The sequence below is a fragment of the Podarcis raffonei genome, chromosome 2, assembly GCF_027172205.1.
Source record: "Podarcis raffonei isolate rPodRaf1 chromosome 2, rPodRaf1.pri, whole genome shotgun sequence".
Classification (NCBI taxonomy): Eukaryota; Metazoa; Chordata; class Lepidosauria; order Squamata; family Lacertidae; genus Podarcis; species Podarcis raffonei.
The window spans coordinates 3844226-3868505 of NC_070603.1; the positions used below are offsets into that span (position 1 = coordinate 3844226).

Below are 24280 nucleotides of genomic sequence, written 5' to 3' on the forward strand. Positions count from 1 at the left end.
AAGCCCTGAGAGTGGCTTCTACCAGCTTTGGTTGGTGCAACAGCTACAGCTGTTTGTAAATCAGGAAATGCTTGCTGAAATGTATTCATGGCATGCTGAAATCCATAAAATGTCAGCCTGTGCTTTCACTGAACATCAGACAGGCACCTACAGTATTGGCATTTAAACCCCTGCTTAAAGCTCAGCCTGTTCAGCTGGGCTTTCCTCTGCATGGTGGTCCAGCTATAATAATAATAATAATAATAATAATAATAATAATAATAATAATAATAATAATTTTATAATTTATACCTACCCATCTGGCTGGGTTTCCCCAGCCACTCTGGGTGGCTTACAGCATATAAAAACATAGTAAAACATGAAACATTAAGAACTTCCCAATACAGGGCTGCCTTCAGATGTCTTCTAAAAGTTGTGTAGTTCTTTATCTCCGTGACATATGAAAGGAGGGTGTTCCACAGGGAGGGCACCATTACTGAGAAGGCCCTCTGCCTGGTTCCCTGTAACTTGGCTTCTCGCAGTGAGGGAACCAGCAGAAGACCTTTGGAGGAGGATCTCAGTGTCCGGCCTGAACAATGGGAGTGGAGATGCTCCTTCAGGTATTCAGGGCCGAGGCTGTTTGGGGCTTTAAAGGTCAGCACCAACACTTTGAATTTTTCTCAGAAATGTACTGGGAGCCAGTAAAGATCCTTTAAGACCGGTGTTATATGGTCCTGGTAGCCACTTCCAGTCACCAGTATAGCTGCCGTGTTCTGGCTTACTTGTAGTTTCCAAGTCACCTTCAAGAGTAGCCCCACGTAGAGCACATTGCAGTAGTCCAAGCGGGAGATAATCAGAGCATGCACCACTTCTGTGGGAAGGTAGGGTCTCAGCCAGCGTACCAGATAAAACTGGTAGATGGCTAACCTGGGCACAGAAATGACCTGCACCTCCATGGACAGCTGTGACTCCAAAATGACTCCCAGGCTGAACACCTGGTCCTTCAGGGGCAGAGTTACCCAGTTCAAGACCAGGGAGTCCCCCACACCTGCCTGCCTCCTGTCCCCCCAAAACAGTACTTCTGTCTTGTCAAGATTCAACCTCAATCTGTTAGCCGCTATCCATCCTCCAGCCACCTCCAGCCACTCACACCGGACATTCACTGCCTTCACTGTTCTGATTTAAAAGAGAGGTAGAGTTGGGTAACAATAACAATAATTTATTATTTATACCCCACCTATCCGGCTGGGTTTCCCCAGTTGCTGGGTGGTTCCCAATAGAATATTAAGAACAAGATAAATATATCAAACATTTAAAACTTCCACATTGGTGGTATAGAATTGTTGTATTTATTTATTTTGCAAATATATAATCCTTAAGCACTGGCCAAGGGGAGTCCAGTAACATCTGGAGGGCACTCCGTTGGCTTCCTCTGCTAGAGTATAAACCAGCTGTCTCCCCAGTGGCAGCCACTGACATGTTCCTCTTAGCTGCAGAAGCTCTCTCACCACCAGAAAACATGTGCTCACATGCACACGCGCACACAAACCTCCCACTGTACAGATCATCGTGTCAGACAAGATGCACTCACTCAGTAGCGGCTAGGGCATTAGTGGGGAATAAAGCAATTGAGCTGGGAGCAAGAAGCCTTACAGCTGGTTAACAGAACAGATGGGGACTAGGATTGAAAAGCAAGCAATTGCTTGAACTCGCCACCTGGCTGGAAACAAAAGCCAGAATCTTGAGTTACTTTCTCAACAATTCCATAGTTAGCTTTGCAGCAGGTCTTTCACGCCTTTCTTATAGAGAGGCGAAACTGAGGCCAGAATGATAATCGGATCACTTGCCTAAGGCCACCCAGATTGCCTGAGGCGGAACAGAGGGTTGGATTCATTTGTTTACTGTGTGGCTGTGATCAGTGTTATATATAGCTGAGTTTGATTTCCACGCAAGAGCATCTTCTTGAGAATCCTGGCATTCTGTTATACGTGGAAGTTTTTACCTCTTGCATATTTGCTTTTCATTTTAAAGTGATGACACTGCTCTTCAAGAGCTGTAGGATTAAATAATGTCTGGCAAGGGCTTCCGGTGGCTAGGGTGGAAGATCTGTTATCCTTCACACTCCTCTGTCCCTAGGCTACGGCTCCTGGTCTCAGGTATTCTGCCTTTACCTACTCCTTGTCAGATTTGATTGTTCATTTCTCTTTGCTTTTATGCAAATTAAGAAGAGCTTAATCTAGCATAACTCAAAGTGAGTTCTTCCCACCTCTGCTAGTGCTGAATAGAGCACCTATTACATCAAATTTAACTGATGCAAACCAGGGGTGGAGAATCTGTTGCCCTCCAGATGTTGCCAGACTACAATTCCCATAATTCTTGACCATTGGACTGTTGACTGGGGCTGACAGGAGTTGGAGTTCAACAGTACCTGGGAGGTCACAGATTCTACATTCCTGCATTCGACAAGATATCATTTTTAAAAATAAATAAAAAATCTGCATAAAATTTACATAAAAATATATTTGCCTTGGTAAACCTGTGTATTTTATGTTTTCCTGGATTGCACAATTTTGGTTTCCAGATTTGCAGTACGTTTATAGCTTGTCAACCTGAGAAGGCAGCCTATCTAGGAGAAGGAAACCTCTGATCCTATACTGCTTTTGAGAGAAGAAAAGGCTAAGAAGTAAGCCATACCCAAATCCGGAGTGGAGTCCCTAGGACAGTTGAATAGCACTTTGTACGCCTCCTTCTGACAACTCCTGCAGCCTAGCTGCTTTCCTTTGGACTACATCAGCGAGGCCAAGAGGCCAGCCCACCACCTCCATACACACTGCCCAGGCTTGCGCCTTATCTGGTGGTCCTGACTGAAATATTTAATCGCGTGAGTTGGAAGAGAGGAAAATGTCATTTAGACCAAGCCCTACACAAAATAAGACTATCCACCATCCATAGATCACTGCTCAGTGTAGACCACAAGTACACATTCTGACAAAAAAAAATACTTGCTCACAGATAGCATGAAGTGATTGATGCAAGTAGCGAGTGAGAGAAACATTACCCATAAATTACACCTAGGGAGAAATTCCCTTCCAAGCTCATGGAGTGGGGTGGTTTGATCCGCTATTTTTGAGTTGGGAACTGGGCTTCATGGTCTTCATCTCAAATGACATTTCAGCCAGTGCCCTGTTTTCACACACACATCTGTTTAAATGTGGCTTCTTCTTTGTGGCCTCTGTACAGTCCCACTTAGACAACTTGTTCCTGAGCAGGCCCAAATTTGCTGAATCTTTCAGAACCCTGGAGGTTCACAAGATGCCATCAGGTACTTTCCCCCACTTTCCTGCCAAATTCCTTCCTGATCCACCACAGAGTGGGAAACAAAAGCCACTCTTGTCATCTCACACCCTTTGGAGCACATTGGGGCTGCTGCTCAGTAGTTTCATGTGTTCATTCATTTCAGGGAGCTCTAGATTAAAAATTGCCCCCTGCTTAGGGGCTCAGTCTCAAACCTAGCTGGGTTTTGCAAACATATGAAGGAATGAGAGGTAGCCAGAACTCTGTATATTGGAAAAGAAAATCACAATCCTTACAGTAATAATATAAATCCTGAAAGTTTTTTGGGGGGCAGGCTAGCGGGGGAGTTCACAGTAGGAAAGGAATGGCTCCTTTAAAACCAGCTAGGCCACAAGCCTAACAAGACTTCATGTTGACAAGGAGTTAGGCTGAGAGACACAAGAGGCTTGCTACATCAGCGGGAGAAAGGGGCTTCCAGTCACAGAACAAATTGGAATGGATATAGGTACTGAGCCACACAGCCTTGCAGTTTTGCTCCACTGGTGATCCAGCCCTCCTGCCCCCTTTTTGCTTCCGAAAAGCTCAGACACATCAGTTTCTGAGATGACGGGTTGTCCGTGGCCAAGCCAAGAGATTTTTTTTTTTTAAGTCCGCCAAGTCAGATGCGACAGTAGGTGACAATGATTGACGAGCCTGACATGGGCCCACATGATGATCAAAAGCCATCGGAGCGCAGCTGAGGAACAAGCAGCGAAAAGCAGCTGGAAGGGAGGAGGAAGCTGTTTGAGGGGTGAGGGAGGCATCGCATCAGAGCGGACGCCCACATGATGGATAGGGAGAACGGAGAGCGCTGTAGCCGGCTATCTTCTGTTGATAGATGGAAGAGGCCAAGGTAGAGAATGGGAGCTGTGTTGCCTGTGGCAGACTTGGCAGTGGGGGGGGGGGTGAGGCAGTAGCAAGACAGAGAAGTGAGCAATATAAATTGAGATTGATAAATGGTCCATCTGGTCAGAAGGTGATGAATAAGCTCGATACTGCTTAACCCTAGACTTATCTAAGTAGGTTATGTATGTTTTATAACACTGTGGTACAGCGGGGCTGGAAATTTTGACTGGTTCATCTGCGTCTTGAATTATGAAGTGGTAGGGGGTTATTAAAATCTACAAGTCCCACTCTCTGACTCCCCTGATTGTAGCCAAATCATGCCGCCAATAGCCTTCTAAAAAGAGTAACCAAGGGAGCTGTTGCAGAAATAAGACCCCCACTGCCCCAGTTGTAATTTGAGCTCTGTCTCTTTCCATAAAGGTGGTTATGTGGATTCATCATTTTGGGTGATGGAGGGAATATGTAACCTTACCTTCAACCCAGTAAGTAAGAAAAGACGACAGTGATTCTCAGTTTGTTGGCATCTGTCTGTCTCGAGAGACAATGGAGCTGTGTTAGGCTGAGCAGTGTGCATGGAGGTTCTGGGCTACCCAGATGACAAGACCCCCCACCACTTGGCCTCACCGATGTGATCCAAAGGAAAGCAGAGCAATACTTTTGACAGCCGCTTGGCAGCAGGAGTTGCCAGAAGGCTCCACCCACCTGCCTTTGGGACTTCTCGGGTCCAACACTAGGGTTTTCCATGCTTGATGGTTCTATGTTGGGTGGCTGCTTGTTTTTATCTTTTCACTCCAGAGGTGGTATGTAAACACTCTTTGCCATACAGTCTTTGCTCTGTGATAACCCTTTCATATATACAAGTCACTCACTTGTTGTGGTCATGGATAAACCAGCAGCACATAGAAAGGTCAAAACATGCAACACAGCCTTTCCCAATGTTTGTCAAGCCCTTCTCTTGAACCTGCACCCACTGGAGGAAATTCCACAACCTCAGTAAGCAGCGTCTTATATTAAGGGAGAAATCCCTAAATGGCACAAAGCTAGCTGGTGTAAGACAAACCAGACAAACCAGGAGCTGGCTGAGCTGGCCTAAGCCTGGCAAAGAGAAATCAAACTTTTACAATAGTGTTTGAGTTACACCACCCTTTCTGCCAGATTAATTTACCCTGGGTGGCCTGGTCACATGTCCAAGCTGAATGGGCTTAGGTCAGGATCTAGCCCAAGTCCCCACTCTCTGGTCCTGCCTCTGCCACTCCTCTGGAGTGCCCTATTATCAGGACTTAGGCTGCCTTGATATCCACTGGATTTGGCTCAGCTGGCTGGGACCCAGCTGAGCTGAACTGGGGAAAATACGGTGGCGTATCTCCAGCTGAGCCAAGGAAGGGGTGTTATATTGGTGTATCCCAGCTATGCTTGGAACCTCCCAGCTCAGCCAGAGATTTGCTGGATCCTAACCCCGCTCATGCTGGCAGATCTTGCTATATTCTGCAGTGGGCTGCTACCAGACTAAATAAATTTTAGTCAATGAATCATATAAATTAATCAAACAAGTTGATTATGAATAAAATAAATTTTGAAGTAGAAACGGCTAATTATAACAGTAATAACAATGAGATTCCTGCATTGCAGGGGGTTGGACTAGAAGACCCTTAGGATCCCTTCCAAATCTACAATTCTATGATTCTAAGTCATATTACTGTTTTTATTAGATGATGCCTGGTCATGTTGCAGCAGGCACCACCTTAGAAGAAGTATTTCATCTTTGGAAACAAAGTGAATTATTTTAGTTTCAGTTCACAGTGCATTTTCAGACAACCTGTTTATTGAGCATTCATCTGGTTTGTTTGCACAAAGTTCTCATGGAGGTCATACAACTCCAGCTGTTTATTGGGCATTCACCCTGATCTGTTTACAGGGAATTTATGCAATGTTTCTTCAAGCAATGGTTATTCCTTATTTTTCTGTGCTCCCCCCACCCCATCACTTCTCTTACCACAAAAAGTCAGGTGGGGTTTTTTTAGAAGTGGGTTTGTTGTGCATGTGTGCCAAATCCATTTTAAATGTGTTTGAATCCCACCTAAAATAGCAACAGTTCGTTGGAGAATTTGGCAGGGAAGATGTTGGCAAAGCCAAAGGTTTGTTTGTCAAAGAATTGAAAGAACAGAATGAATTAAGATTGAGAACTGCTTAGCTGGAAGGTCACTAAGCATAGATAGCCAGCCCTGAGATTACTGGATGATATGTTTTTAACTGAATCTGTTTTTATATGCTTTTAACTATTACTGTTTTTAGAATGTTTTAACTGTTTTAGAATTCATTGATTTTTTTAAAAAGAAAATTTGTGGGTGTGTTTACTGTCCTAGGCATAAACGAACTAAATAAATGTACACCATCCTTGGAGGAAAGCTGGGATATACATGGAATAATAATAACAATGATGTGCTGCTAGAGAATTGCTGCAAGAAAGGAAATTTGGAAAAAAGTGCTCCATTTTGTCTTCATACTTGCTCTCTGTTGACCATGTGGTCCAAAGGGTGGCCAGTGTAGGATGGAACATAACCAGAAACCCACAGTACTGAATTAGTTTTTCGAGCAAAAGCCCCTCAGCATATGTAAAAAGCAATCATTAAAACACACACACAAATGAGCAGATGTGGCTCACAGCAGGGAGGTGCAGATTTCTATGGGAAGACAGAGTAGAAGATGTGGAGACCTTTGTTGTGGTCCCTTTGGCAATCTAAGTTAGATATTCATGTTTGGTGAAATCAAAACCAGCAAGCAGATTGATTGCTAATTACACAAATCAGCATATACTATTCATTAATCTGTGTTATGCATGTACTTGGGTACTTTCAGCTGGCTACCCAAGTCCAAACTCACCCTTGGAAGGGTGTCACCTGCTCCCTAGTGGCAAGGAAGAAGGGTGGAGGAAGTGGTGGGTGTAGCATTGTGGGACCTGCTGGCTGGTCCTTTTGGGTGGCTAAATGTTGAGCTCATGACCCATCATCCTCACAGAGGCCCACGTGCAGAATTAGTTACTAACCTGCACAACTCATCATTGTCTTGCTGTTGCAGTATCCTAGAGAAATTGTGAGGAAGCTTTAGTTGTGTAGAACATAGTGGCCTGCCTCTGGTGAGCATAGGGCAGCAGGAATTGCATATGTGCACCAGAGTGCTGTGGAACGAGTGGCTTCCCTCTTACCTTCTGGGTTAGGGGTGGGGGAAGCTCAGGCCCTCTCTGGCCTTTGGGAATCCCCCCAAGCAACAGCCCTCACTGGCCCTGCTCCAGACCCTTAATCATCATTCTTCCTGATTTACTTGCCAAAACTTACACAGAGGTTAGATTATATATTTATTGAGCATTCACCCTGCTTTGTTTGTGGGAGAGTTATATGACAGTGAACGTTCCTCCTGCAATTGTCCTGATTTGCTTGTGGGGTGTCTATATGTTTTCCTGTTAATAATTGGTTCATCCCACACTTTTCAACTCCTTTCTACATCACTTTCCTAACTGCAAACAGTCCGTTTCTTTTTTAAAGCAGTCCTGTTATGCTAGGGTGACAAGAGCCCTTTAATCCATTGTAATTGCACATACCTCCTGATATGCACCTATAATAGAATCATAGAATTGGAGAGTTAGAGTGGACCATGAGGACCATCTAGTTCAACCCTCTGCAATGCAGGAATCTCAACTAAAGCATCCATCCAACCTCTGCTTAAAAACCTCCAAGGAAGGAGTCCAACACCTCCCAATGGAGTCTGTTCCACTGTCAAACAGTTCTTCCTGTAAAAGAGTTCTTCCAAATGTTTCATTGGCATCTCCTTTCTTGTAACTTGAATCCATTTGTATGAGTCCTATGCTCCAGAGGAGAAAACATGCTTGTTCCATCTTCCATATGATAGTCCTTTAGATATTTGAAGATGGCTATACTATCTCCTCTCAGTCTCCTCTTCTCCAGGCTAAACATACCCAGCTCCCTCATAAGGCCTGGTTTCCAGACTCTTGATCATATTGGTTGCTCTCCTCTGCACACGTTCCAGCTTGTCAACGTCCTTCTTAAATTGTGGTGCCCAGAACTGGACACAGTATTCCAGGTGCGGTCTGGCCAAGGCACAATAGAGTGCCTTCCCCTGATCTGGACACTAGACGTCTCTTGATGTCTTTAATCCCTCCTGCAAACTAGTGGCACTCTGGGGGTGCCTATAGTTTGCTTGTTGTTGTTCTTTGCCTAATTTACATACATTTTGATATTTTGCTACCCAGATTAGGCTGAGTATTTGTCCTCATTTGCCTTTTATGAAACTCACAGGCCTTATGGGTCAAACTAGACTCTGATCCTCCTATCCACAGTGTTATTTTCCTCCCCCTTGTCTTTGTTTTTGAAGTGTAGGAAATAAATTCGTCCTGACAAAGGAGGTGTTGCAAAGATGAAACATCACACGTGAAAACAACTGTCCTTTATTTCAACATGTACGTGAAGACACCAGCCTAATTTGGGGCCTTGGGTGCTAGACTGGTTTTTTCTTTTATATATAGGACTTATGGGTCTGCTTTCAAATGTAGTCAGGAGGTTAGGTTTCTATTCAGGGTTCTGGAGTTAGGACTGGCAAGTTGGAACGATGTGTGTGTGATGTGGAAGCTTTGCGGGCATGTGTGTAAGTGTGATAAAAAGTGAGAACCAGAAGCATGGGCTGCTAGACTGTACTTGCAGCTTTTGAAAGGTTAGGGCTTTTTGTTAGGGCTGGCAAACAGGTACTGGTCACCAAGCCTGAAAACTCCCCAAGAGACAGAGGAGCCAGGCCAGGGTCAATAGCTTTCTGTGACCAGGTGGCCTGTTATTAGCCCTTTTGGATTGTCTGGTCCCTGCCAAGTTTGTGGTTGCAGCACCACTCTCTGGCCATCAGTAGTGGTGGCACTGAAGCACAGTGGTGAGCACTTCGACAATTCAGACAGGCTCTCCCTCAGGGTAGACTAAAACCCCTTTTCTCTGATACCTTCACCTTCTGGGTGAACAAACTTGTTGTTTGTAACTTGGAGAAACATTCAGACACAATTCCCACACCTGAAGCAGTACTGCCTGGAGGCTATACCATATGACATTAGTGGATTTGTAGTTTGACTCTCAGAATACCTCTGAGTGGAAAGTAGGTCTGTCTTCCTCCTCAAGGTCCTTTAGAACAGCTCCTGCCACCTCTGAATATGAGACAGTGCTCTCAACAGATGAGGTGGCCACAACCCATTCTGTAGAAGGACTTAAATACTTAGCAACCTGCAGAGCACGGATATAATGCGCTGCTTGATATTGTCACAGGCCAATGCTTCCTCTAGCACAGTGCTGACAGTGGCTTTCAGAGTCTCATCTGGAGGTCTTTTTAAGTACTGGTACCCGAGGTCCTTTAACTGCAGGTGCCAAGAATTAACCCTCTCAGGAGCCCTCTTCAGGCAGCATGATCTGTCCCCATGGAAGCAGTGTGGTGTGTGGCAGAGCAGGGATATGCATGCTAAGCTCTGCTTTCGTCCCTGTCACCCTCTGCAAGTTGAAGGGGGCATCTCCAAAGCAAGGTGCCTCCTGTACTCATGGAAACTCACCATGTGATTTAGAGCCCAGTCTTCAGTAAGTACAGGAGGCTTCCTGCTCTCATGGAGGGCAACAGGGAGGAGCTTAGTGTGCTCCCCCCACTCCCCCCCCAATGATGCTACTCACATGTGAATAAACCCCCAAAGCAGACTAGGGATAGAAAAAACATTTTTGTCAAACAATTGCATTATAATCTCTGTGCTATCACCTCTCATGCAGAAGCAGAACCCAAGGGTTCCATTCCCCAGCCTAGCGCCCTCCAGGTGTTTTGGGATACAAATCAACTTTAATTTTGCAGCCTGTGTTTGCTGGTATGCAATTGAATCCCACCCCCAAATAGTAAAGGTCTGGAAGCTCCTTGTGTTCTTGCCAATTTGCCAATATGGGTTGTAGACCTCCCTTAGCAGTTACAATGCTCAGAACTTCATGAGATTGCACATTTCTGTATATTTCCTAAGTGAAATTAGCAGGATAGGGAAACAGCATTGTTATTATTTAAAGCTGCATTTTTGTGCCAGTTCATATGCCCATTTGCAGCTCACAACAGCTGTAGTTTTTAATTTTGGTTCATTATACAATTGTAGAGCTGCTAGGGATTCAGTTCTCTAACGGCAAATCTACCTCACACTTTCTGAAACGATATGCAAACAGAAACAGCCACCCTTCAAAATCCACACTTCTTCAATTTTTTCAATGCAATTCTCTAGCCAAGTGGTGTGTACAAAGCAAAGCAAAGCAAAGCAAAGCAAACAAAACACCGAACACATTCCTCCTCTGAGAAAGAGAAAACAAGCTTGCTCCCTTTTCCATGTGACAGCCCTTGAGATATTTGAAAATGGCTATCCTATCTCCTCTTAGCCTCCTCTTTTTCAGGCTAAACATTCCCAACTCCCTCCTACCAAACTCCCTCATTTCATTAATATTGCTGGTAAGTTGGGTAGGTTGTGTCTGCAGCTGTGGAGAATTTGTAGAGCCGATGTGGGGAACTTGTGGCCTGCCAGACGTTGCTGAACTCCAGATCCCACCATCCCTGACTCATGGGCCATACTGGCTGGTGCTGACAAGAGTTGGAGGCCAATATCTGGAGGGCACAGGTTCCCCAATCCCGGCTTACAACGCAATCCTAAGCATGTTGCCTCATAAGTAAGTCCTACTGAATTCAGTGGGGCTTACCCCCAGGTAAGTAGGGTTAGGATAGCAGCCTTAGAGGTGGATAAGAGGCCTCTCGGGCCCTGCTCTTGCTTCTAACAAAAGGCAACTCCCCCCAGCTCCATGCCTTGTTTTTCTCCCCTCCGCAGCATGAAGTTCACACCAGCTGCCCTCTCAAGAGCGCACGAGGTTTAATTAGTGCTCTCCAAACGCCTGTGACGAAGCATGCAACATGAGGTTAACCCACGTGCAGCTGCCAGTGGCTGCTTGCTTCTTTCCCAGGAGGACTTCTGCTTCGATTCCTATTCCCTCCTTTCCCAGAAGAGAGGCAGGCAGCAGGACCACAACCCTTTGCCCACCCTGGAGGATTCACAACTCGGCTCAAGTAAAAGCTGAGGCCTGTTCCAGGGCAAGGCTTCTCCCATTCCTGCTTGCTTATGCTGGAGAATGGAGCCCCCTAACAATGCATGGCATTGCATCTTCACACTCATGGGTCAGCTCCCCCCTGCATGCAGTTATTGCCCAGGGAGGCTCCATTTTGCCCAGGCACTGCACACTACCCTGGGGTGAGGGCAGGGGCTCTATGAGTCAAGCAGCTTGTCAGAGCTTTTTTATAACGATACAATTAGGGGCCTTCTGCGCTTCCCAGCTGCATGGTGTGCTGGCTGCCCTCCTACCTGCCTTTTCGGCACTTCCCTGAGCAGGTGTTAACAAACTGCTGGGCGTATTTTCCACACTGAATGCTGAGAAGCAACTGGGGGGGGGCTGCTTAGCAAACAGCACCTTTCTTTCAGGCATGGAAGAGCAAGGACTCACCCCCACTTCCGCTTGCCCCATGCCTAGAAAGCACAGGCCTGGGCTGTTTCTGCTTGTCCTGTACTTTCCAGGCACGGGTCCAAGGGCTTCTGTCTTTGCACGGCTGCTTTCCCCTGGAAAACCCACTCTTTAAGGCTAAATCAGAGCAAACATCAATCCAGAGAAAACCTGATTGAAGTTTGCTCTCATTCAGTAAACAGCGGAAGTGCGGATGAGCCCTAAGTCTCTTTTGGGTTTGTGGCAGGCTTAAATTTTGTCAGGCTGTACCCTTGGACCTATTTTCAGTGTCCTAGACACTTGAGCATGTCTGGAGTGCCCCTGTTTCCTCATTGAGGCTGTGTACAGTGGTCGCTTTTAATTTTAAGAACTAAACTGCCAGTAGGCTGGAGCTCTGTTCAATTGGCATAGCCAAGATTTTTGTTGGGGGGGGGCAGAACCTCAGTTTGCTATGTATTTTTATTGATGGGGGCCAGCTGCCCCTCCCTGCCCCCCTGGCTATGCCCATGATCTATTCCCTCAACTTATGCATGGATATTAACAGATAAATAGTGGTCGTGGAATCACACCTGCCAACCCCAAGCTCCTGCAAAAATTCTTCTTTCTCCAGAGCTGTGATGTCCTGCCTTCTGAAGTGGAATTATCAACATATAGTCATCAGCACATCAAAACAAGTCAATCCACCCATCACATTTGTATCTTGCTGTTCCTCCAACAAACTCCGTGGGCACCTTGAGCCGACCTACTTACTGAACGTTCATCCTGATTTAGTTTACGAAGAGGTTGGATTATATTGGTCTTTATTGAGCATTTGTTCTCATTTATGTGTGGAGTGGTTATGCAAGAATAATTATTCACTCTGCATTTGTCCTTATTTGCTTGCAGGGTCTTTATACATTTTCCTGTTAGTAGTCATTCACTTATCCCACATGTTTCAATTCATTTCCCTGTCATTCATCCTAACAGCAAAAAGTCTGCTTCTCTTTTTTGAACTAGATTTGTTATGCTTGGGTGAGTGAACACTTTAATCCACTTTAATTGTGCAAACCTAAATTTCCAGGACACATTTGAATCCCTTCTGCAAAATAGTGACAATATGGAGGTGGCTGGCGTTGCTTACATGGGGGCTGTCCTATTTTATCCTCACAACTCTACCCCCCCCAGGTTAGGCTCAGAGACAAGGATTTATCCAAACCTCCTCTTCGCCCCGCCAGACGGACAAGCTGGGCATACTAGCCAAGTGGGCAGTTGAACCGGGCCTCCCTATATTGCCAGTCCGATTGCTCTCTACATTAGAATCATGCTAGCTATCAAATCAAAATTCTGGGTATCAAGAACAGCATGTTAGAGCAATAGAGTTGTGCACCTATTGTTACATTCCAACCATTCAAAAATCAGAATTTGTGTACACACACACACACCCCTCCACCCAGGAAAGAAAAAGTATGATTACAACAAGAATATGTTCTAGCCAAGCAAAAGCCCTTGAGAGGGTGTGTACTAGGGCCACTCTGGGGTGTGTGGCTTGAGGGAGGTGCATGGCCCAGACCCAAGATGGTGGGCCAGGTGGAGAGGCCTGGAGGTTCGCATCAGCTCTGGGTCTTGAGGTTCTCCACTCCTGCTGTACATGATGGAGGAGAGTGTGCCCCATTACAAAAACTCTCTGAGAGCCTCATGGGTTGTTGCGGATGTTTCCTCCCAAAGTATTTCACTTTTGCCTTTCCCCCACCCCAACACACAATGACAAACAGCAGATGCATTCTGACAAATCCACTTAGACAACTTGCTATTTCCCTGACGGTTTGGGTGCAATGAAATAGCAATTGGCCCCTTTAAAAATGTTGCAGTGGAAAACCGCTTGGCCCATTACATAACTGATGTTTTTCGAATATGTCCATCACATCCAAAAGACCTCACAACAACCTGTGAAGTAAGTTGGCCTGGAAGATGATGCCTACCAGACACCTGGTGCGCTTCAGGGCTGAGTAAGGAATTGAACCTGGGTTGCCCTAATCCAGTGCTCTAACCACTGCACCCCACTGACCCTGGCCATGCTATGTGTGGCTGAATACATAACCGCTTAGGGATTTTATTGCTATTAAGCAGTAGGTAAAAGTTGTGAAATAAATAAACTATGGGCGTATGTATGTCCTGTTCCTACATGCCAGTCAGAGAGGTGGGCTTGCTGCCATGATCCCACTTCCCATAACATATATTTACTGTATGCGCAATAGTGCACATCTGAAAAGTGCATTTGCCAGAGTCAGTTCAAGACCTTTTGGCACCTCACTCTGCCTCATGGCTGGGCCTGCCCTGGCTTTTGCAGTCATGTTATGTTATACAAATTCAGCTCTTTATTTCTTAGCCAAGGGCCACCAGCAAATCATACAGTAGCGCAATTTAAAACATAGTGCATCACTGAGAATATAATTAAAACAAACTAGTAGCATAATCCATTGTAGTATCTAATCCATTGCAGCATTCAGTATTTCCCCCCAACAACATTAAATCTACAACAGTGCGAAAGTGTAACATTCACTACAGAAGAAGGGTCCTGCCCATTTACACTTTAGCCCAGCGCTTCCAGCAGCAGAGCTGACAGTCCTCAGCCTTGCTCCAAATCGTGCTGGCAATCAATCTTACGGGATTCGGCCCATTCTTTTTTAATAGACAAAACCACAGAAAGCTAGCTAAGTCAAATATGATCCTGTGGGTCTGGTTTGTCAGCAAAATGACCAATATGTCACCACCTACCCAATCCTTTATGTCCCCCAGCCATTTTTGCTATAAATTTCTGCCTAGGGCAATTACAAAGACTGTACTGCAACACAATTATGTTCCAGAGTTTCCACTGTTGGTTGTCCACACTTCTTCCATGGCTGCTCCACAGAAATCCCTCTGAGCCATCCTAAAGTGACTGCAGAAAGGAAATTGTTTGGTGTTGCCAAGCTGATTAGTCTTTGGCACTTTGGTACCTATGTTTTGTTGAGTATGGGGGAAGGGAACTCATGTTATCCAATCTTGGGTAGAAGGGAGGTGTTATTTGGGTAATAATCTCTGCCAACAGCTCATGAAAATCCACATCCATGATATGCTGTCTCATCACATTGAGAGCTTTATTTTCTCCCAGCATGAACATAAGATGAAAATCCTATCCTGAAAAATCCTGTACTGGCTATCAGATTAATGGATTTCAGATTAATGGATCAGATTAAAATTTAACCCAATCAAAAAGGTTTTAGCACCCAGTACCTTCTGCCAATGAGCATATCTATATTCCATACTCTCTAAATGCAGAACCTGTTCACCACTAGGCAGGCAAAGGCAAGTATCCAGACAGATTGTTTGGCAGTGGGTGAGAAAGTAATTAACCCCAAAAATCTTGAGTCAACAGCCTGACCGCAGATTCCCACGCCCTGCCTGTGAGGGAGTGCTACAAGGAACCAAAGCATTCCACTCCAGCCATGAAGTGTCTTCAAAAGAATGTAGAGCAGTGGAATTATGTCACTGAACTATGAATAGTTTTACTTCTTGCCTGGAATCATTGGGCCAGAAATGCCAACAGCATTTCCTGTGCCTCGTCCACTGTATGTGGATTGGGCTGCCTGCCCCCGCAGTCTATTGATGAGCTGCTCCCTATGTATATATTAGGGGCTGTGCCCCTGCTCACTCTGGTCTCCAACCCCTCATTAGCCCTTCTGAGCTTCTGCTTCCTGCCGCATGCAAAGTACTAAGCTCACTTTTGATCTTCACCATCCCATTTCTGAAGGCTCTTCTGTTTTGCAGTCCTACTTTTCACCCCTTTTTCACCTTCACTCCTGTATATATGCCTCTTGTGCTTGCTTCTGTGCAATCCCCCTTGAACACAAACCATGCCCCTGGTAACTTCCTGCATCTTCCTCCTTCCAGGCATTATGTTAAATGCTGACCATGGGATCCTCCAGTCTGGAGCTTGGCCTTTGCATCTCTGCATTAGCCGCGGCTTCTGGACCGACCTCAAGGGTACCCCCACATACAGTAATCAATTTCCAAGGTGGACAATCTTCCCAGCTTAATCTAGCCAGTGCAACCAAGCTAACATTCAGATAGCTAGGTGGTGGTTTGGTGCAGATCAAGGTTCCAGCCAAACATGAACGCTGAGCTGATATGCACTGAGGCACTTGCTGTTGGCTCATATAGAGGTGGCTACACATACTTGGCCAATTGTCCACCTTCGCTTGGAGAAACCATTAGGAACATTCTTTTTTTAGAGAGAGTGAGAGAAACACATTGTAGCCACTACCAATTTCAAGAAGGAAGAGTTTCAGGAGGAGCTGTATCTTCTGTTGTGCACCATATTCAAGGCCTTTGAAATATTTAAAGATAATGGGATGGAATTCAACATCACACTCTTTGTTTGCTCCATCTGGGCAAACAGTTTGGCGTTCTCCCCGTCCCCAAACCTCGAGTCAATTGCGGTGTGTACGAAAGGAGAGGAGGACGAAGCCCTGTTGCACAAGGGACAGTCCTTGCACAGGACTTCCACTTATGGTGCTCATTAGATCAATCCCACTCAAGAGTCACCAGATAGGATGTATGTTTGCATGCCATGGACCTCTAATATTAGACCTAGTGCTTCTGAATGAATCCAGCACCACTTATGGCTAGTTCACACATTTAGGCTCACCACTTGAAGTCTGTAGCAACCAATGATGACTCAGCATGTGTGAATGAGTCATCACAGATGAAGTTGCACAATTTTCATACCTCCTTCTGCCACCCAGCCCAAGCCCACCGCAAGGAAGCTTCCCTCTGGGCCAGTTCAAACATGCAGCATCAAATGGTGATTTGTATGCCTAAATCCACCATCACAACCAGTCAGACACCATCAAGGACCTCACACCCAAGACCTTTCAGTGGAGTAACATGGTCACACCTTCATCTGCCAGTCCCCCAAACTGCACAGTAACCATGTATAGTGGAATCCCATACATGCATGTGTGAACTATGACACAATCCTATGTGGATTCACTTGGAAGGATGTCCCCCTGTAGTCAGTGGGCCCTACTCCCACATGAGTGTTTATTGTAAAGGCTGCCATCCTAAACACAGTTACATGGGAGTAAGTTTCATTGAGCTTAGAGCAAGCGTGGGGAACATGAACTGTTCATCTTGTGTCTGCACTATGAAGATAGACTTCTGTTCACAGATGGGTTACTTCAGAACAGATGAGTCTTAAAGCCTGCCTTCTCTCTCATCACGCTGAGACAAAAGAGATGCTGCAGCCATGATTTTCTGCCCTGGCTGCCTGAACTAATTACAGTCAGTGATTGCAGAGTTCTCTGCACTTTGATTCCATGTGCTGAAGAACTGAGTGGGGAGGACAGAACACTCTCTTGACTCGGACTGCATCTTCTAAGACGGCTTACAGTGCTTTCAACTTTCATTTAAAATTTGATATGCACAAACTCCTTAGGACTAATGCAGACTAAAAGCACAGTGTGAACACACCCCAAGAACCAAACAAGGAGAGAGAAGGGGCGTGGGTTTTTTATATTATTATTAAACCTTTGATCTTAAAATCTACAACATATGATTTCTGGCTCTCAGCAAAAGGATGAAAGCAAGGATGGAGGATGAAATGCTGTTCCAATGCATGCTCAGAAAGTAACATTTGAAATGACAAAGTCCCTGACTCCTTTTTGAGGAAATGCAAAAGACTGGTGTAGCCTCCAACATTTTCCCTTGCGAAAAATGGTGGGATAGGTATCATGCCCCAGTTGCTGCCCTTGGATTCGGAGGATGTGTTCCTTGTTGTTGTTTTTTAAGAGCTCCAGAACCTCAAGTAGGGCAGTGTACCCATTACCTCTTGCTATGGCTCCACTGCTGCTGTTTGAAGCTGAGTACACATGACACTAGCCACAATCCATAAGTATCCTACAGGTAGACGAATGGGTCTGACTCTGTATAAGGTTTCTGTGAGGTACTGAGGTGATAGAAGCTGAAGCAGGAGAGGTGAAAAAAACATGGGGATCCACAAGTTGCGGCTGGGCTTGATTCTAGGAGCCATTGCAGATGTGTTAGAAGGACCTTTGAATTCATGGATGTGGTGCCACGATGCCTACTGAGCAACTGCAGTCTGGTGGTTCCTCAAAACGGAATAAGGTAGTAGGGCTTAAGAACACGGATGGAATGGAAGACTTTTAAAGAAATTACAAAGCAGCCTCATATTATGTGTCTTCCTTGTTAGACAGTGCATCGGCAACAAATTTCAAGAGAGATTGTAACGCAAGTGCATACATTCATCAAAGTAATTTGTTGCTTCACCATAGGTCATAACTAGCAAATGCATGGATTGGAATCCTTCCAAAGAGATTTCAGTTCTGGAATAGATTTAGTGGAAGGAGAAAAATTCAAATATGTGTAGCGTGTTAAAGAGCAGGAGAAGGGAAATGGAAGAGGCAAGAGTTAGGAGCCTTAACAAAGCAGCCTGTGTACAACTTCACCAGCTTCCAGAAGTAGCAAGTCAATCAAAGTAATTTGGATGCCCACCTACCCAAAGTGGCAGAGGAGTTTGCTCTTCCGTAGCTTTTTCATGGTGCATCTGCTCTGGAGTTTGTGACCAACATGGGTTGATCTAGAGGTGTGGGTCTGTGTGGGCACATATATGGCGCTGCCCTTTGGCCCTCTGATCTTTCCCTGCCCTGTGCTGTGGCCATTTTAATAAGCCAGCCTCTCTGTAGCAAGCAGAAGGGTGGAGGAGAGAACTAGATGACCTCTCTCTTAGTATCTACCAGCTCAGAAGAGAACAGAATTGTCATTAAGGAGGGGAGGAACCGGGATTTGCTAATAGGCTGACTTGACCAGGTTTACACCAGGGCTGGCCTTGGCCCTTGCTTCTCCAGCCTCCCTGGATCTTAAGCTGCCAAATCTCCCAGCGGTTTCAGTCATCACCTTTTGCAGCTCCTGTCTCCCTTTTAATGAGCATCCCTGCGTGCTCCCTGTACCTGTGAACAGCTCTGTGTCTGTAGCTCCTCCACCTGCTGCGCTTATGCCTTGCTGCCTTGGGGGATTTGGGCTGGAACCAATCAGTCAAGAAGCATTGGGCGTAAGAGTTGGTGGTGGCTTACATTCAAGGTGCGTGCAGCTGCGGGGGCTTTTATTTCCTCTCTTTTCTTTCTCACTCTCCACATTTTTCCTTTTATTTGGGATGGCTGCATATGGCTCTCTGTGCTGCTAGGCGAAGTGGGTCTGAGATCTGTGAGCCACAGGATTCAGTCCCCAAGGGCCGCTCCATGTCCTCGGGCAAATAGCTGCAGAAGTGGAGTATTTCTGGTCAATCAAGGCAAAGTGGGTGAGGGAGATGGGAAGGGCCATTCATGTGGCATCATCAAGGCTTCACAGAGCTCTGCCAGGGGCCTGTCGCTCACTCCTGTGCGGCTTGCTGCTGCTGTCATCAACTTTCTCTGAGTAAAGTCTTATGACAGCACACAAGTCCCTTCCCTGGGACAAAGCATCAGGCGCTAATGGGCTGTTTAATCCCGGAGAAGGACCAGTGCTGGGATGAGCAGTAGGAAGGCAAGAGCACGGACAAAGACAAATCTTAATCAAGGCAGCTTTTGGTGCCCCGGGGCCAACCCACAAATAGTTAGCCATTGGGATAGTGTGCTGTGAGAGAGACAGCTGTGGAGATTGACGGCACCCAAAGAATATCACCCCACTCGTAAAAAACCCACACAAAAACCCCCAAAGCAAAACCCACACAATGTACTTCACTGCATTCACAGTTGAGTAGCACACACATTTATACTGAATTTATTTCCTTTATTGGATTATCCCTGGATTGGGAAAATCCAAATGTAATGGGGGAAAGTGTGGACTGCTAGTTGGATGAAGAGGACATAATGTGAACAGCGCCAAAAAGAATGGAGACACAAGCAGCTTCAAATCCACATTAAATTTCTGTGTGGACTAGTTAAGGGGTGGGGAATCTTTGGCCCATGGGCCATATTTGACCCATCTGAAGTCCTAATTTGGCCCTCAAGGCTGTTCTTTGGAAGCCACGCCCACCTGCCCCACACCTGACATCATATATGACGTCAGGTGAGGAACAGAAAGCCATGGAATAATGGGGGGCTTACAGTGGGCTCCCAATCGTCTCCCCTTTGGAAGGGTTCATCCTCCTTGTGTGCCCAGCGTTGTCGACAAGTAGCCCATATGCCTGTGATACAAGCAGCTCTAGTGATGGCAAAAGAACCAGCAATCCATCACCACCTGTCATCCAGCTGCTGCGTTGGCACAAAAACTTTCCTGGGCTTGAGTGGGGGAGAGCAGATGACGAGAATTTGTGAATAAAGCTAAACTGGAATATGAGGAAAGGTTCCAATAAAGTGGAAAGGTTTAGAAGAAGAATAGAGAAGATCAGGGAAGCACAGAAGGTTTAAACTTGGTTAGAGGGACTGATTGCTCCTATCAAAGCTGCCAAGTTGGGTCAGTCTAGTGGTTCATTTAGCCCAGACTCCTTGCTTTCAACTGCACCAAATGTTGCTGAGAAACAGAAGGGACCCACACCTTATTATTTGTTCCTAATATCTGGTACTAGCCTTCAGTGACCACCTTGGCCAGTGGCTTTCAGCAGCAGGGTGTTGTGTTGTGGAGGTGCATACCTGGCCTCCCAGAAGAGGGAGAGGCAAAGAGGAGGCCGCACTGACAGCACCATGCAAAATCAAGGCCGTAGCACCTGCCCACTCTAGTCTCTGGCACTGGAAACAGAAACCCATGAATTCTGGTCCTTCCCCCCAACCCTGCGGTCACTTTGTGCCCTTGCCAAACTGTTTGGCTGCATACTAAACCTTCCAGTTTTGCTTGTATTTTCACCCCTTCAGCACAAATAAGCAAGTACAAGTATACTTCCAAAAAACTCATTTTCCCCACTTCCCTCAGAGCCTTTCCCTCTGATTCCTCTCCACGTCTGTTCGCCACAGTTCAGTGCAGAGATGGGTCTGCCTAAGTCCACTGAAATCAGGAGGCTACGAGGGCACATGCTGTAGCTCAGCCTCGGATTATGATCATTGTATCTTAGCACTGCATGAATAGTCCAACCCCTCCTTTCTTCAGCCTCTGCTACCGACATTGGAATGGACCTTTTCCTAACTACTCCATACAGTCTAACATTTCTCCGATGGAAACTGGGACATCCCATTCCATAATGAAAATCTAGCTAAGTTGCCCCAGCCACTCTGGGCAGCTTCCAACATACAAAAATAATAATAAAACATTAAACATTAAGAAAAACTTCCCTATACAGGATTGCCTTCAAACAGCTCAGAGGCTGGATAACTCCATTTATTTATTTTATTTATATTCCGCCCTATACCCGTAGGTCTCAAGGTGGTTCACAGAATAGATTCACACGTGGGTCCCCTAACTGTAAAATAAAAATAAAGATTAATGCACTTCTAATGTTTTTATTTTAAATGTGCTTCAGTTTTGAATAGAGCAGTGGCACTCCTGGAGGGGATATTTTCCCCTATGCCATTTTCTTGCTCTGTATTGCTTACACACCACCAGGAAAAAAAATCAGAAATGAATAAGTAGAGAAATAGCAGCTTGAAGTGGGGAAAAGAGCATGGGTGGGATTTAGCTAAGTTGCATGAATGGAACGAGGTCTGTTTTGTGCAGCAAAACTTCTCTTCCCCCTGTTCTTGTGTGCACTCCCTCTTATACCCACTAAACTTGCTCTGGATTAGGTTTATTTGGGGGCGCAGTGGAGAGGGGGAGTTCCATTGTGAAAGTGGTCCTTGTTCCCTGCATGTGTGCCCAGTGCTGTGTTTATTTCCAAACCATGGTGGGAAAGGATTAAACACTCCCCCAGTTCTGCTGCTCTGATCAAAATCAGAAGCCTACCAATCACCCCCACATGGCAGGTTTAGGTTCAAACTATTTGTTCATTTGCTTTATTTAAAAGCATTTATAAACTGCTAAATATATCAGAAACCTCTAAGCAGAGGTCTAAAAGACAAATATTTTATCAGTAAAACATTAAAACAAAAACACAGCTTAAAACCAATAAAGTAGCAGTATAGAAGACATAAGAGATATCAAAGCAAATAAGAGAGAAATTCAGAGGATTCAAACACGTGGAACAAGGCCCACTCTTGTGGTTCAAGGGAAGCATGGGCAAAAAGGTAAGTCCTCACAAGAAGTCTGAAGCAAGGGATCGCTGCCACTTCATGTGAGCTCAAGGAAAGGGCCTTCCACTATGCAGGGGCAACAGCAGAAAATGTTTTCAGGCCAGACAGTGTTGGCATATTATGGAGCTCACATGTCACAGCTATTGTGACTTGTAATAAAGGCAGAACTTCACATCTGCCAAATGAAGTGTGTGATATGAACAAATGTGCTCACCTGTTTTCTGGGTTGCATGGTTCGTGGAACTGGATTTTTCTGTGTTGTAGAATTTCGGGTGCAGAGCTGTTGTATTTTAAGGGTAACACTAGAATAAAGCAGGGCACCACCATTTCCCACTGTGGTCCAGTGTACACATTACAGAGAGATGAAGCACTCTTACAAGTCCTTTTTTAAACCTATTTGTGTCCTGAAGATACCTAGATGCTTTCTCTGTGCACAGGGCAGGGTACAGATGCACCATGAGTACATGATGGATCTCAGAGCACACCTGTTTTAACCCAAATTCCCTATTTTATCTACCTCTTTGATAGGTTGCGTGTGTGAAAGGCCATGTGACCAAGACCCTGAACTACCTGGAGATGAGTCCCTCAAGTGTCTTGAAGGGCACTGCTTTGAAACCTCACCCACTCAACCCTGCTCGAATATTTTCCAGTGAGCCATCCAAAGCCAAGCTGGACCCATACAGTGGTGCCCTGAGTCCCTGGGACTGGACCAAGAACCAGACGGCCATGGAGCACTTCAACCAGCGAGCTAAGAGGAAGCCCTCCATGAAGGCGGGCCGAACCAAGAAGATCTTTGGCTGGGGTGACTTCTATTTCAACATCAAGACCCTGAAGTTCAGCCTGCTGGTGACAGGCAAGATTGTGGATCATATAAATGGCACCTTCAGCGTCTACTTTCGTCACAACTCCTCCAGCCTGGGCAATGTCTCCGTGAGCATTGTGCCACCCACCAAGGTAGTTGAGTTTGATGTACTGGTTCCCCCTATCCAAGCCCAGCACCTTCACCCTCAGCAGTCCACTTTAGCTGAGCCCAAGGAACCCAAGACCTTCAACTGTCATGTGGAATATGAGAAGACGAACCGGGCACGCAAGAACAAGCCTTGCCTCTATGACCCTTCTAAGATCTGCTTCACCGAGCACACGCAGAGCCACGCCGCTTGGCTATGTGCCAAGCCCTTCAAGGTCATCTGCATCTTCATCTCCTTCTTCAGCATCGACTACAAGCTGGTCCAGAAGGTCTGTCCAGATTACAACTTCCAGAACGAGAACCCCTACTTTGGCTGATGAGGGGGGAAGACTTTGGGAGGGGGGACTGTGCAGAGGGGTGTTAAGTAAGTTGCACTCTTTTTATCAGGACAGGAATTGGAAGAACTTTGGCTGGCAGTGAAAGAAACAGGAGGCCCCCCCCCGATGCTTAGTGAGAGAAGGATGGCCGGTTCTGAACAGGAACTGGATTCTGCTCCATCTCATAAGGCATTCCCTTCCCAGTGGCAACTAAACTTCCCAGGACTTTAGGAAAATAGAAACTGGCCAAAAGGACACTGTTGCTTTTGCTCCCCACTGTACCCCCTTTCCGATGCTGTTTGGGTCATCTCAAGGGAATTCCCAGCAATATGAAGAAATGGCTTGCTGTGGCTTTCATCTCTTTTGTGCATAAATGGGCCCTGCTGCTTCTGTGGGGCTGTAACACTGACTTACATGAGAATGTCTTTCAGGATCATGCCTCCCATCTGGAATATAAGGTTCTGGTAGCAGCCAAAGGTCCCTCTGTGCATCTCTCTGTCTCTCTTCTCCTTGGACTGAGCCACAAATTGTCAGCTGAGTTGCTACTGAAGCTATTCATTGACCTGCCTGGGATTGTGGAAAAAGCATATTAACCCACAGGGCCAACTCACCTCTTGCCAGATGCTCTACAATGGAAAGGACCAACAGAGGGCAGAAATTGCCAAACTCGGGAGCTTCTCTGTTCATATAATACAGGAATGTAATGTGCAATGGATCAGTCATGTTAAATTGGGAGGGAGAGTGAGAATGTGTGTCAGCTGGAGTTAAGCTGAATGCAAACAGGGAGATTGGGGTTCGGTGGGTGAGATCATGTCAGAACAAAGGGTTTGCATGAGAAACTGAAAGATTGGGAGGTGCATAAGAACACATTGATGCAACCGGGACTGTAACATTTCAGTGTGCGCACGTGCATGTCTCTCTCTCTCTCTCTCTCTCTCTCTCTCTCTCTGTGTGTGTGTGTGTGTGTAAGTGGAACTTTATGTTCATAGCAGAAGCCTGAGTTGAGTGTTAGTAGAAATTCAAATGAAATTCTATTAAGGACTGTGAGAGTCAACCGAAACACGTATGTGTGCACAACTTAGGAAAGCGTGTGTGTGTGTGTGTGTGTGTGTGTGTGTATACACA

At 45.8% G+C, this 24280-nt stretch overlaps 1 protein-coding gene across 1 annotated transcript in view; it reads left to right on the plus strand.

Annotated features, from left to right (window-relative positions):
* The window catches only part of NXPH4 (neurexophilin 4), an 82185-nt gene extending 58119 nt beyond the window's left edge, over window positions 1-24066 (plus strand). Inside the window, exon 2 of the mRNA XM_053370441.1 lies at window positions 22400-24066. Coding sequence (XP_053226416.1) covers window positions 22400-23155 — 756 coding nt within the window. The 3' untranslated portion in view covers window positions 23156-24066. The remainder of the gene's footprint in view (window positions 1-22399) is intronic.
* The last annotated feature ends 214 nt before the right edge of the window (window positions 24067-24280 follow it).